The sequence below is a fragment of the Mchenga conophoros genome, linkage group LG10 (genome assembly GCF_057382185.1).
Source record: "Mchenga conophoros isolate Kocher_MC1m ecotype Shallow Benthic linkage group LG10, M_conophoros_male_GT1.1, whole genome shotgun sequence".
Lineage (NCBI taxonomy): Eukaryota > Metazoa > Chordata > Actinopteri > Cichliformes > Cichlidae > Mchenga > Mchenga conophoros.
Window position 1 is genome coordinate 8,517,217 of NC_140535.1, and position 14,725 is coordinate 8,531,941.

The 14,725-nt window shown below is 39.9% G+C and overlaps 1 protein-coding gene across 9 annotated transcripts in view; it reads left to right on the plus strand.

Moving 5' to 3' along the window:
- Window positions 1-2,053: 2,053 nt before the first annotated feature.
- tspoap1 (TSPO associated protein 1) overlaps window positions 2,054-14,725 on the plus strand; it is a 76,407-nt gene continuing 63,735 nt past the window's right edge. For 4 of the 9 annotated variants that reach the window (XM_085288358.1, XM_085288357.1, XM_085288366.1 and 1 more), the window contains exons 1-3: window positions 2,054-2,240; window positions 2,992-4,028; window positions 10,150-10,419. In XM_085288358.1, the coding sequence (XP_085144484.1) occupies window positions 3,138-4,028; window positions 10,150-10,419 (1,161 nt within the window). In that variant the 5' untranslated portion in view covers window positions 2,054-2,240; window positions 2,992-3,137. The remainder of the gene's footprint in view (window positions 2,241-2,991; window positions 4,029-10,149; window positions 10,420-14,725) is intronic. The other 5 variants (XM_085288361.1, XM_085288362.1, XM_085288363.1 and 2 more) reach the window with 2 other exon arrangements.

A 14,725-nucleotide genomic window follows, 5' to 3' on the forward strand; every position in this document is an offset into this window, starting at 1 on the left:
TAAGCTTACCAGGTTTCAGACTCATAGATAAAACACAGAGCAAGGGCTGATGTTTTGAAATTTTGTAGGGGGCGCTGTGGAGCCATTTCGCGCTATTCAATGAAAATGATCACATAACAAGAAAGCCTTCATCACATTGGAGGTGTGTGCCAAATTTCAAGACTTTTTAAACTTTCTAAGCCCCTCAAAAGCCACTTCAGTTTTCATGGTGAACCGCGTTGCCACCAGGGTGCGCCGTTCAGTTTAAAGTCACAATTTTCGCACTGAAGCATCATGAGGGTCTCATGGTAATATTCACCACTTTTGAGGTGGCCATGATGAACCTGTGAAAATCAGTACAACAAAGTGAAAGCCATGACATTTCCTGTTGCCACTAGGTGGCGCTCTTCGTATTCCTGTCAATGGGCACATCAATCTGTTCAGGGCGGGTCTGACATCATGCCTGTAAAGTTTGGTACTGATCAGACTGGATTTCATTGAATTATATTAATTTGTTTCTTCATGGCGAGACATGAAAGTTCGCCATGCTGCTGGGGTCACACCCTTTCGCGAAAACTCACAGTTTTCACTGTAACCCAAGACCAACTCCTCAAGGCTTTCCTGGAGAAATTTGAGGCTCTAAATGTCACCCATCACAATACTGTACCCCAAAGTGTAAAACATGACATTTCCTGTTCCCGTTAGGTGGCGCTGTCCCTGGTGTCAAATATGGCAGTTGAAATATGTTCAGGGCTGGAGCCTTATCATATGTGTGCTCTTTGGTCCAGATCGGACAATGTATGACAGAATGAGAGGCAATAAGATTTTCATGGCGAGTCATCAAAATTCGCCGTGGCGCCACGGCCTCGCCGTATCGCGAAAACTCAAAAGCTCCGCAATTTAACATGGCCCAGGTGTGTAGTTGACACTGACCAAAGATGAAGCTTATACGACCAAATCCCAAGGAGGAGTTCGAAAAAGTTCGAGGCATGGAAATGGCAAAATTAGAGCCAAAATCTCACCTTCACGTCTAAATGGCGGACTTCCTGTTGGGTTTGCATCAATGGGCCCACTGACTTTTTTTGTTCGTCTTGTCATGATACACATGTGTGCCAAATTTCATACATGATGTAGCTCAAACGATGTGGTCGTAGGGCTGCATTTAACAAGGCATAGGTGGCACTCTAGAGCCATTTCCCAGTGCTCATATGTAAAACCATTAAAATACAAAATTTTTCACCAGACCTGGCATGTGTGCAAAATTTCATGAGTTTTTGACCATGTTTAGGCCCTCAAAAAGGCCCTTGTTTTGCCTGAATAATAATAATAATAATAATAATAAGAAGAAGAAGAAGAAGAAGAAGAAGAAGAAGAAGAAGAAGAAACGGAGCAGATACAGTAGGGCCTTCGCACTTTTAGTGCTCGGGCCCTAATAATAATAATAATAATAATAATAATAATAATATTATAATAATAATAATAATAATAATAATAATAATAATAAGAAGAAGAAGAAGAAGAAGAAGAAGAAGAAGAAGAAGAAACGGAGCCGATACAATAGGGCCTTCGCACTTTTAGTGCTCGGGCCCTAATAATAATAAACGGAGCAGATACAATAGGGCCTTCGCACTATCGGTGCTCGGGCCCTAATAATAGTTATTATTATAGTTATAAAAAAATAATAGTTAAGATAATAAACCTTGATTAAAAATACATAGAAAATTGGCGGATTTACATCACACTAGCACTGTGTAACCACTAGTGGTCCTTCATCTCCCACAAGTTGAGAGGATGGTATGTTGCCTTCAATATCAGTAGGTAATACTCCATATTTTGGAGGAGGGGGAATAAAAACAAACACTTCAAATGAGCCCATGAACTACTCAAATCTTTACATAAAATACAGAAATATAAGAAACTGAAGCCATATAAAAACAACTGAAATCTATCCAACCTTGAAAAATTACCAATCTCATATGTCATGAAGCGTTGCCATGGTGAGAAAGGACGTGAAGTACGTGAAAGCAGCATTGCTCCTGGCCGGGCCAGCAGGATGACGCTGGACAGAGGCTGAGTGTCACACTGGTGTCTGTCACATAAACAAACCCCTTCTTGCATGGCTCTGTGGACCTTTAACAACTAAACGTAGGCGGTATTAGTGTTATTACACAGCTAATTTGAATGCTGACAGAAATACTTTAGTCAAAAGAAGATGTCCCCATTGATGAAAAGTTCATTATAGTAGTTGAGTCTGCTGAGAGGTGAGTTTGAGACAAGTTATGGCTAAAAAACAAACAAACCTTAAGCTAACACAGGCTAACAGGACGTAGTAGCCAGAAGTGTTTTTTTCTTTTTTTCCCTTTTGTCTTGTTTTGTTTTTTCCGACTCCAGGATGCTAGAGAGTGTTATTCACATTACAGAATAGCGTAATAGAGTTTAGCGTCACCTATTTGAGGGCATGACAGTAACATGCTAAACCAAGATTAAGCTAGTTAATTAGCTCGAATTAGCAGAGTCCCCATCCTCCGTGTAATACTAACCGTACTCTCGCGTCCATATGGGAACCGCTAAGTTGAGCTAGTGATGGGCAAAACGGGTTTCAGTAACGGCAGCTAAGACAGATCTTTTTTTGCATCATATCACTTATTGCATCCTCAGCTTAATGTTTGACTGCTGTTACATACACTCCATTGTTCGTGCCTTGTTCTGTGTTTGTTAAGATGTTTGAGTTCATCCAGGCAACGTTAGATAAAAACTAATTATTGAGTGCCATATTTATTCTAGGTAAATTTGAAATCTCTGTCCGAACATAAAGCAGTCAGCTACCATCACAATGTCCTTTCCTGGTTGCACAAAGATGTTCAGTCTTTCTTTCTCCCTTCATAACAAAACCCTCCCTAAGAAACGATCAATTTCTTAATCATCTAAAAACACTACATTTTATATTTCATATATTACCTTCATCCTTAACCTTCATCTGTCTTTTTTTTTTCGATTTCTCCCCCCCCCCAGTGACCTTATGTTATTTGCATGCTGAATTTCTAACCCACCAAACCCATCATTCACCTGCATGGCCACTCAGTTCTGATACTTAGCCAATTCTTTAGAAGTGAGAACTGTTTACCCTTCCATGCATGTTGTGCTGTGAATAAGGCATCATGACTGAAGACAGGGATAACTCTGTGGTACTGTCATCTATGAAACCATGCCAGGACCTGTCGGGCTGTGGACAAGACCTAGAGAGCCTGCGTGCTGACTGGGAAGTGGCAAAATCGAGAACACGACAGGCTCATGAAGCGCTCACTGCGGAGATTAGATGGCTACGAGAAGAAGCAGAGAGAGAGCAGCAAAGAGCTGTGAGGGAGCTGACAGCCAGGCGAGGAGACCAAAAGGACAGAAACTATAACAGACACAGGTATTTTCTGGCTAAAAAGGTGGACACTGAAAGCAGTAAATGGCACGGTAGCGTTGACTCCACACGGAAAAAGGCTTTTTGTTTTTGCAGCAGACAGACGTATACAAAGCTGGAGCACTTACTGCTAACTCTGTATATGAAGATAAACGGTGAGCAGGCAGCTTATAAATTGCATCACAGGCAGAAATTTGAGCTAGAAAAGGCCATCTTCCTTTGCCACCTGCTAGAAGCTCATGGAAGACTGTTGCAGGGGGCACAGAAAGCGGCACCCCTCAGGCATGTTTTCAAAAGCCTGTCAAGGAAGCCATCTCAGGAAGACAGCAGTAAATACTGTCAGACGACCCCCCTCCTAACCCCCCAGAGGAGCTTGCTACAGAGACCCCATAGTACCTCCCACTCACCAAAAAGCAAAATCAAACTAGATCAGTGGAAGCAGCCTTCAGAGAGGAACTTATGTGCAGCTGACCCCTGTGCCACTCCTACAGTCTTGGACACCTGTCAGAACAGATCTCCAAATATTTGCCACTCTCTCAACACTCCCCATGCAGGCTGGGACGACCAGCCGTTGTCCTGCACTGAGTCTTCTAGATCTGAGGAGTCCTCGCCGTCCAAATGTATGAAAAGAAACATGGAGGTGAGCAACTTCATATTTCCAGGTTAACCTATCCATGTTTGTTTTGTGTTTTTTTAATCATCTTGTTATTATGCAACATTCTTCTAGTTCCTGGCAGTTATGACTTTTTTATGGTTGGCATTCAGTATGTTAGTAGAAACTTTTCTATATGAAAATATATTCTGTCCTTGGTGTCCTCAGTCCATGCTTATGTGGTGGTCCTGACTGTCTTTACTTGGACAGTGCTGCATATCTTTGCCTGATCCTGCTCCTGTTGGATCTCATGAGTCAAAAGCTGCACACATGCCTTCCATAAGCATCATGATGCTTTAGAATCATGTGACCACACATGGAAAAACAATTCAATAGTACTTAAATCTGTAACCTGGCTAAGCAACATGAATCTAGTATGGATGGCTTTGTCATTTCCAAGTCAACTTTGTTGTCATATACTGACATGTAAACAGCATATATGCTGATCTCAAAGTCATTGTACAAAATATTTTACATACAGTACATACAACAGTGTGACTTGAAGTGCGGAATGGTCTCAAGTACAGTTTTGGCAAGTGTTTTCACGTTAATGTTGTGCGCATGCTAGCTGTTTGCAAACATGATCATCAGATCAGTTTACTTAACAGCCACAGGTGTTAATTATAACAAAGTTTCTCTGACTTTATGCCGTGCTCATTTAACTATTATCTGTAATAATTAAATAAAAAATATATTAAAGGAGAAATATGCTAATTTTTAAGCTCCATATATTATCCTTATTTATCTTATATGTAGGGGTTAAAGCCTCTTCATCTCCCCCTTATTCTGATGATTGGGATTTGTGTGGCCTAGTGATCCTATGAGCTACATTATTGTGAGTATTCTGCTAGTGTCTCCCTAAGCCAGGGGTGGGGGAACTCCAGGCCTCATGGGCCGGTGTCGTGCAGGTTTTAGATGTGTCATTGATCCAACACAGCTGATTAAATGGCTAAATGACCTCGACATGTCTTCAAGTCCTCCAGAGGCCTGGTAATGAACTAATCATTTGATTCAGGTGTGTTGACCCAGGGTAATATCTAAAACCTGCAGGACACCAGCCCTTGATACCTGGAGTTCCCCACCCCTGCCCTAAGCAAACCGTTTTTTGCTGAAACGCCAGACTTGCGAGAACACGCCACGCCTCATGTGGACCCAATACCTGGTGCAATATAGATCAGTGGCAGTCGAGGGTGGGGACCTTATCGGTCTGATCTGCTGCAACCGGCTTTGCTTACATGGAGCATCACTGCTCTGGTGGAGAAGGAGCCTGAACCGGTGCTTGACGCTGAGAGATACCAGCTTGATATAGTTGGGCTCACCATGATGCACAGCTTGGGGTCTGTAATCAGTTTCCTGGAGAGCGGTTGGATTGTTCCATTCTGGAGTTGCTCTTGGTGATAGATGGTGAGGAGGGATGGTGTCCGGTGTTTATTATGTCTTACTCCATTTTACATATCAATGTTTTTTTTTCTCCATGTCTCTGAGAAGTATATAAAAAAAGGAAAGCTGTGCCTTTAGGTTGCAGACACATTTTTTGATGGGCTATGCAGAAATTGTTTGTGTGTTTCTGTCATGATATTTTGAGCTGCTTGACAAGTTGCATTTGAAATGACCTGAAAATACCTTTAAATTTCCTTAAAATAAACTTTACTCCATTTATGTTCACATTTCTTCTCTAGCTAGATGCTGAACTACTGCAATCAACTTTGTTTACATCTCCATCAAAATGCATCAGAGGGATGAGAAAAAAAAGATTAATTTATATTTATATAGCACCAAATCACAACAGCAGTCGCCTCAAGGCGCTTTATATTGTAAGGAAGCTGTCCAACACTATTTTCATGGACCGACCTTTAAGATAAATACAACAAAATAAAACCAGTACCAGAAAAAAGAACATTTATTAATAACACACAGGAAAAGACCCAGGGAAACAGAGTTAATGTTAAAAACGATAAAAAATAACGATAAAAACCCCAAAAACCATAAATGTCACACCTGTGTCTCAACTCTCGTGGCCCGGTCCCCAACGACTCACAGTACCGGTCCGTGGCCCAGGGGTTGGGGACCGCTGTTGTAAGGTAAAGACCCTACGGTCCCTATTAAGACCCTACGGTCTTAATAGTATTGTGGGTGGAAACTGGATGTCATTATTGTGTTATTACTGAATAATTTTGAAAAATGACCTCTTTCAAGAGTAATATACATTAACCTACCTATCATGTGAAGGTGCTCGAACATCATTCTGGATTTTTTCGGCCTATTTTAACCTCCATTTATACATATGCCTTGTTGCAGCCAATTATTTTAGCTTCTTGCTTTAGCTCCATTTCTCTTTCTTTTGAGCCAGCTTTCTTCTGATTGGCTGTTACTTGCAAAGTCAAGTCATAGTCAAAGAACAGATGGATGAATGAAATCTAAAAGATTAAGCTATCAGGAACTGTATTTTGTATATCAGTTGTGCACCGAAACAGTCAAGTAAAACGAAAGGAAAGAAGCAAATATCAGCAAATGTTGCAGCTTTTTAAAATGTCAAAATGATGCAAGATGTGTTAAATAGTTTAAAGTCCGAAACAGCCATTTTGGCCGATATGACAGCTTAGAAACTTAATTTTCACACTTTCTTAAGATTGAACCGTCTATTGGAGGTGAATATTGCATGATATGTGCAGAGAGGAGGGTGTGTGTGTTTATGTGTCTCTTGTAGGACTGGCAGAATTGGGTCACTGTGCTTCCATGTCTTAAATTTTGGATAAAGTTTTCATAGGCATGGATTTGAATAATTAATCAAAGCTTGAACTGTATCTAAAAAGTGGGCAATTGTTCATCTCTCTATATTTTTCTTTAATATTTCTTACACGTTGCTGCTAAGGTATTGGACCCAAATACTAATACTCTAACAAGAATGCACTGACTCATCCCTCTTTCTTTTCGTCATGTCTGATCTGCTGATAATATTTTTCAGCATGTGTGGAAAGGCATATTCATTGTTTTTTCTTTTGGGCTTTTTAATCAGTCTATATCTTGTCTGTAATAATGTTTAAATTTCAATGTGAAGTGTGTGAGTGTAACATAATATTTATTTTCTTGTGAGATGCTCTTCCGATTGTGCCAAAATGAGCATAAAAGGATGTCTCTGCCATTGATCTATGATGCGCCTGGCTGAAGCTCCTTTCTTTGCAGGGGCATATGTGGTTTGAGATTTATTATTTTATGCTCAGTAAGATTTTTCATAGTTACTGTATCTTCTTGTAAGCAGGGCTGTAGGGCTGTTCGATATAACGATATATATCGGATCACGATATAAAAACATCTATCGTTTCATTTTACGCTATCGTTTGTTTCGTTGTGTCGCAAAATAAACTGCGGCAATATTTTTTCATCGTTTTGATGGTTACTGTAGTGGCTATATTAATTTTCTTAAAGTTCTCCCTTTCTCTTATATTTAATATAACCACACTATGAACAGACAAGCGCCTGTTTTTATGCGTTGTCGTTAGCAACAACGACGGTAAAACCACTGCATGTCCGCTTGTTTATTTTCCACATAAACCTTTCACAATAAAGCTCAAGATCCTGTTGAGACTTTTCTAAATAAACTGAATCACGTGAAAGAGTATGCAAAGTATTTATGGATGAGAAGCAAAACAGAGTCATCAGGTGCTTAAAAATAAACCTTAGACTCAAACGTTAGAACAGGCTTTTCCCCGCAGCACGCTGCGTAATAAATACTCACAAAGAAAACGGCGGCCGTTACAACTTATGTCTAAAAATGTATAGTTTCATACATCGGTTAAAACATTCGACTCCAGGTACATGACGCCCAGCTGGAAACACTTCACGCAAGTCGAGCTGCCCGAGATTCACAGAATTTACAGAAAATGTTACATTTTTGTGATTTATATCGTTATCGGCACAATAGATGTCTTATATCGGGATATGAGATTTTGATCATATCACACAGCCCTAAGCAGTGGTCATGTGTACTGCAGCTCTCTCACATATTATTTAGTTGTTTTGCTGTCAAGAACACTGCTACTAACAAAGGAGCAAATTTAAAATTTCAAAGGAGTTGAAGCAGAATATAGATGGTGTTCAGAGGCACTCATGTGTTGGTTGGTTTGTCTTTAGGCTACTTAAGATTTAAGATCTTGTGAGCAAACTAAGTAATAATGGAATAGGTTGAAGCTGGGGAAACCGATGTTAGGACAAAAAAAGGAACCTTGTGTGTGTGAGCCAAAAGTCTGTGGCTCTCAATTTTTAACCATTTAATGTATCAAAATCTGCACGGTAAAGGAAATGTGAACTTTAATTTTCAGGGTGAACTGTATGTGATTTTACTTTTGATTGCACTGGCAACACACCAGAAAAATACCAGGTAGAAAAAATTTTTAAAAAGCCAAAATTTCCAGTTAGTCTTTGTTGCTCCTAACTATAGCTTCTCTAATGTTTGAAGTAATGCTTTATACGAAAGTTGCATTTTCACAACTAGAAAAAAAATGCTTATTTTAAAAATATCACTCACCAAAATGCAAATTCCTTTGGTGGTTTCTTACACAGTAAGATAGATTATTTGTTAGATAAACTATCAAAATGCAGCAAAAAGGCATCCACAGCACAGCTGGGATTTCCAGTAAATTTATTCCAGTTTACAGAGGTGAGGCTTGTCAGACACTGATTGGCTACAACTTCCTGTGTCGGGAAAGTAAAAATTATTCATAGAGGCCTATTTTAATACTGCATAATTTCCTTAATTATGGGATTAATAAAGTATTCTGATTCTGATTTCTTTACAGTTTCACATAAAGAAACTTTACTCTTAAGATGAACTTTTCGCCCTCACTGTCTAAAACATACTTTTTTTTCTCATATCCAGTCAAGTAAATGACTATACGATGTATTTCACATATCCATCTACCGTACTCTAATTGCGTCCATTTCCCTAGTGCACAACTACAGTAAAACATTACAGTCAGTTTCTGCTGGTCATAGCTGTCTGTCTGCCTGCCTCCTGCAGCCTCCCTCTGTTGCACTGTCTACTGCCCCTTGAGCAATCAATAGGCAGCCAACATCATTCCAGCGTCATCTCCATGGAAACGAGCTCTAGTCCCTGTAATGATTGGGTCCCTTCTCAAAACCTGCCTTTTTGTGATAGGACGATGGATGCAGTCCTCCCAGCCCCCTCCTTTCATAGACACTCGACATCTCACACACACACACACACACATTTTTCTCTTCGTCCTCCTGCTTCACCTTTATAGCGCAGCAACCAAGAAGGGATTAAGCACCCTGTTGAGTCTTATTGCTTCTGGATGAAATGCTTCTTGACAAGGCAGCATGAATACGGAGAGACTCACAGCTGAGGAGTAAGCATGCCACCCACATCTCAACCTTGCTGAGAGAATGAGGGCTGAAGCGAAGACCTGTTAGTCTGTTCTTTTTTTCGCTATCACACGTCTCTTGTCGTGTTCTACTTGATTTGGGACTGCACGGGCTATTTCAACATTACGTAGGGTATGAGTGAACTAGCGTGTCTTTCCTTTTCTATTTATGACAACCCTCCCCCTCGTGCAGACGAGCAGCGAGGCAAGAAGAAATGGGTTATTTCAATGTTGTGAGCTGGACTCTGAATCTGAATGCTACACTGTGATAAATATAACAGTATGCTCAAGAATGCTGCTGTGCTGTGACATTCATTGATTGGTTTTCACAAGCGAAGACCAAAAATATATAATATCCCTTTGGAGCTGATTGTCCTCATTTTGGAAAACGTCACTGCGTAAAGAGAGGACGTACTTTAGAGATGAACCAGGAGTTATAACTGCTTTTAATCAACCCTCAACATCCAGCACGAGAGCTGTTTTTGTCAGTACCATTTAGATTTACAAAATTAAGAGCTTGATACCATGGCAGTAAGAGTCATTTGCTTGTTTTCAGACACTTCACCTTAGCCTTGAATAAGAGCCCAGTCCTGCTCGTGAACTGGTGGAAGTCAACCTGCGGTCCATGTAATTCTCCTTCAGCAAATGAAACACAAGCAATGGCTTGGTCTTGGCCGAGCACCTCTTGTGGTCATATTGATCTCCTCCGCTCTGTTTAACTTTGACAGAGAGTGATGTACGACTTGTGCACTCGGCCTGAGCAGCCTGAGCCCGCGCCGGCAAACAGAGAAATGGAGAGCCGCGAAGAGGCGAAAGCTTTTGAGGCACAACAGCCGGAGTTGAGGGGGTCGGTGGAGCAACATGATAAGCAACAAGGCAGCCTCTCAGACAAGGCAACCCCAACGACAGCTAATGTCACTACAACATCACTGTTAGGAAAGAGGCACCACTCGCTTTACGCAAACCTCAGTGGCTTAGAAATGGAAGGGATACATAAAGTAAGTGCGGAACACCAATGTGTCTTTCTGATGGTTAATGGCTTGGAAATGTTTGGGCCTGGATAGGTGTCAACCTACTATTAGAGAGAAGCTAATGTATGTAGAGTATTACAGGATCATTTTGACAGGAGATTTCAACTCAATACTCAAGGTAATGTTCAGGTTGTGTTGCAAACCATAATATGGGCTAGTTCTGCATATCCTCTGTAACTGAAAGTCACAGAGCCGTTATTTAAGTACAAATCATTTGTATGGGATTACACTGGTGTTGCACTGCTTATTTTCATTAAAGCTTCTTTATTAAGTTGCTGTAGTAGAAATAGATTGTTAAACAGGAATCTTTCTTTATATGGTGACTTTTTTAACCTCTATATGTCCTCTAAATATTCAAAGTCAGCACTGAAGCCACAAGATTGTAGTATGGCTAGTAGATACTAATTCAAGTAGCTTCTCTAAGGAGTTGTAGTATACGAAGCTATTACCACAGCCAAAACATCCTTAGATAATACCACTTTGGAATAAAATACCAACAAATGAAACAAAGCGTATCAAAAATATTTGGAATAACTGAACACGAGTGGTTTAAACTGCTCTAAAAAGTTGGTCAGTTCTGTTTAAAGTTGCAGGCAGTCCCTCGGAGCTGCAGGAAAAAGACATGTCAAAACAGCATCTCCATTAAAGTATGCATAGACAGCTGAATGAGTCTGGGCCCCGTTGAGCTGCTATAACTTGCTACACCATTTATCTTTGTTTTGCCATGTGATTGTTTTTAGTTTTATCTTTTCAATCACATAGTGTTCACAGAGAAATTTCCACTTTTTTGACAGCATTTTTTCTCCCCAAAACATTGGCCCTTCCTTGTTTATCTGAGGCTCTGAATGTTTCTGTAGTTATGACACAATTTCATCATTTAAGCAAAGTAGTAATCTGTGTGCAATATTACCCACTCTCTTCCCCACCCCCACAACTTTATTACCCACAATCACCATTTAGCAAAAGCTAAACACACATCCTGGCAGAAAATCTGTGGCCACACACCCTGAGAGGGAGCATAAAGTGATGCCTAAGAAATGATTATTTGGTCTTTTTATAGTAGCGATCGGCAGCTGTGTTTTCCACCAGGAATCTGCCAGTCTTACATTACTGTATAACTACACTGTTATTTGCTGTGCAGGTACCACAGTTGGCCTTTTGTTTTGTTTCCCTAGTCCCGCCCATAATTGATGACTGTCTGCGGTATGTTGTTGTATGCTAGGATGCTTTTATATAACAATGTACCAAATTGTATTCCCCCCCCCCCCCCCCCCCAAAAAAAAAGAGTAAAATATTGATGTAAGAAACAGAGCATGTTTTGCACAGCAGGTGTTAGAAACAGTGGCTGGAACTGCCCTGTGGAGAAAATTGGTTGGTTTTAATGTTTTGGTGTAATTTATCAGATTTTAATTATACAGAGTGGCTTGGCTTAAGAATCAGAAAGTATTTTATTCATTCATTAATTCACAGAAGTGGTTAGAGCTCATATTACATACATTTTTTAAGAAGTTGCTGCTGTAAACATTTCCTGTCCATGCACAAAAGAGGCATGGTTTTACTGAAGTCTAAGCATTGTTGACTTTCTGTGCTCTGTGATCTGCACTTTTTAACACCTGCTTTGATTCCATATTTCTGATTGCTAAGTTCCATATGGAGCTACATACAAAATCCATTTATCCGATCACTCTACTGACGCGTGTATCTTTAAAATTGACCCTGCATTCAGATTACATTAAAGGTCAACAAGCTGTGGTTTCTGTTCAGTTTTACATCGTCTAATTCCAGCTGCTGAAAACAATGATTATGTATATTTTTCTTGGCCTGAGAGAAGTGCAGAGGTATGCAGTTGTGTTTCTGCTCTGAGAATCTGCTCAAGCCTACTCTATCACCTCAGTCACTCTTGAGGGGACATTAACCACTTTGTAAAATATCCAAATCATAAGAATATGTGTCACTCAGGTGTTTTGTCAGATGTAGTTTGAAAGCCAGTAAATATAGTTTTTGTTACCTTGTCAGTGTGTCAGTTTTCCGGCTATGGATGAAGTGGCATAACTGCTACTCAGCGAAAATCTGGTAAGCTGTTTCTTCCTACTCGATTAGCTTAGTGACACATGCATGCAGGTTTGTCAGGTTAAGAGGGAGATTTAAAGGCCACGTTTTCAGATTTTTGGTCATAGTCATTGTTCACCTCAGCAATCCAAATGAGTCAATTGAGGTTTTAAGTAGTTTATATTTTTTTGTATTTTGTTCAGATGAATGAAATATGGGTGTTGAGTTGCAGTTACCATGTTTGCCCCTGGTTTGTGTAGGTTTTCTTTCACAAACTAAAGACTGTTTGCAGCAATTAAAAACACCATGCAGAGGACAGATGGACAGTTGTATCCAAGTTATTAGTAATGGTTAGAATCGAAGCAATTAAGTAGTTATGTGAAAAATACAATTTAAATATCAGACATCAGACTAATGTATCTTATTTTCTGGGCAATACAAATACACTTTATTATTTTTATTAATTCAGTTTAATTCAATTTTATTTATATTGCGCTAAATCACAACAACAGTCGCCTCAAGGCGCTTTATATTGTACAGTAGATCGTACAATAATAGATACAGAGAAAAACTCAACAATCATATCACCCCCTATGAGCAAGCAATTTGGCGACAGTGGGAAGGAAAAACTCCCTTTTAACGGGAAGAAACCTCTGCCAGAACCAGGCTCAGGGAGGGGCGGCCATCTGCTGCGACCGGTTGGGGTGACAGAAGGAAAACAGGATATGACATGCTGCGGAAGAGAGACAGAGATTGATAACAGGTATGATTCAATGCAGAGAGGTCTATTAACACATAGTGAGTGAGAATGGTGACTGGAAAGGAAAAACTCAATGCATCATGGAAATCCCCCGGCAGCCTATGTCTATTGCAGCACAACTAAGGGAGGATTCAGGGTCACCTGAAAACTGAAGGCTCTCCCTCCCATTCTACTTTTAAATACTCTAGGAACAACAAGTAGGCCTGCAGTGTGAGAGCGAAGTGCTCTAATAGGGTGATATGGTGCTACAAGGTCATTAAGATAAGATGGGGCCTGATTATTTAAGATGTTGTATGTGAGGAGCAGGATTTTGAATTCAATTCTGGATTTAACAGGAAGGCAATGAAGGGAAGCCAATACAGGAGAAATATGCTCTCTCTTTCTAGTTCCTGTCAGTACTCTTGCTACAGCATTTTGGATTAACTGAAGGCTTTTCAGGGAGGTTTTAGGAGATCATGATAATAATGATTTAAAGTAGTCCAGCCTAGAAGTAATAAATGCATAAACTAGTTTTTCAGCGTCACTCTGAGACAGGATATTTCTAATTTAGAGATGTTGCGCAAATCGGAGAAAGCAGTCTTACATATTTGTTTAATATGTGCATTTAAGGAAATGTCTTGGTCAAAAATGACTCCAAGGTTCCTCACAGTGTTACTGGAGGCCAAGGTAATGCCATCCAGAGTAAGAATCTGGTTAGATACCATATTTCTAAGATTTTCAGGGCCGAGTACAATAACCTCAGTTTTATCTGAATTAAGAAGCAGAAAGTTAGCGGCCATCCAGGACTTTATGTCTTTAAGACATTCCTGCAGTTTAACTAATTGGTGTGTGTTATCTGGCTTCATGGACAGATAGAGTTGGGTGTCATCTGCATAGCAGCGAAAATGTATACTATGTCTTCTAATGATACTGCTTAGGGGAAGCATGTATAATGTAAACAGAATTGGTCCTAGCACTGAACCCTATAGAACACCATAATTAACCTTAGTGTGGGAAGAGGACTCTCCATTTACATGCACAAATTGGAGTCTATTAAATAGATATGATTCAAACCACTGCACTGTAATACCTACAGCAGGGGTCGACAACCTTTTTGATGATGAGTGCCGTCTAAAATTTCCTCAGAAGTCAATGTGCCATATGATTGCATTAGCAATAAATTTAATAACGCTCTATATGAACAGCTACACACTATATAGAACAACTTTACAGAATTATATTTCTTCGCAGATGTTGGCAGCTATCAGTGAATAGTTATTAGCTATTTTGAAACAAAAAAAGACACTTTTTATCCATAACAGCAAATGAACTGTACAACAGAAAATGCAAATGCTATGTATGGTCTCCTCACAACCCTGAAAACAAAAATGCTGTTGTGACAGTGATGTACAGTCTCGTTGGTATATCTATGATTTCTATACATTTTACATCAGACAAAAACTTTGGTTGTAAGATTCAGATAAT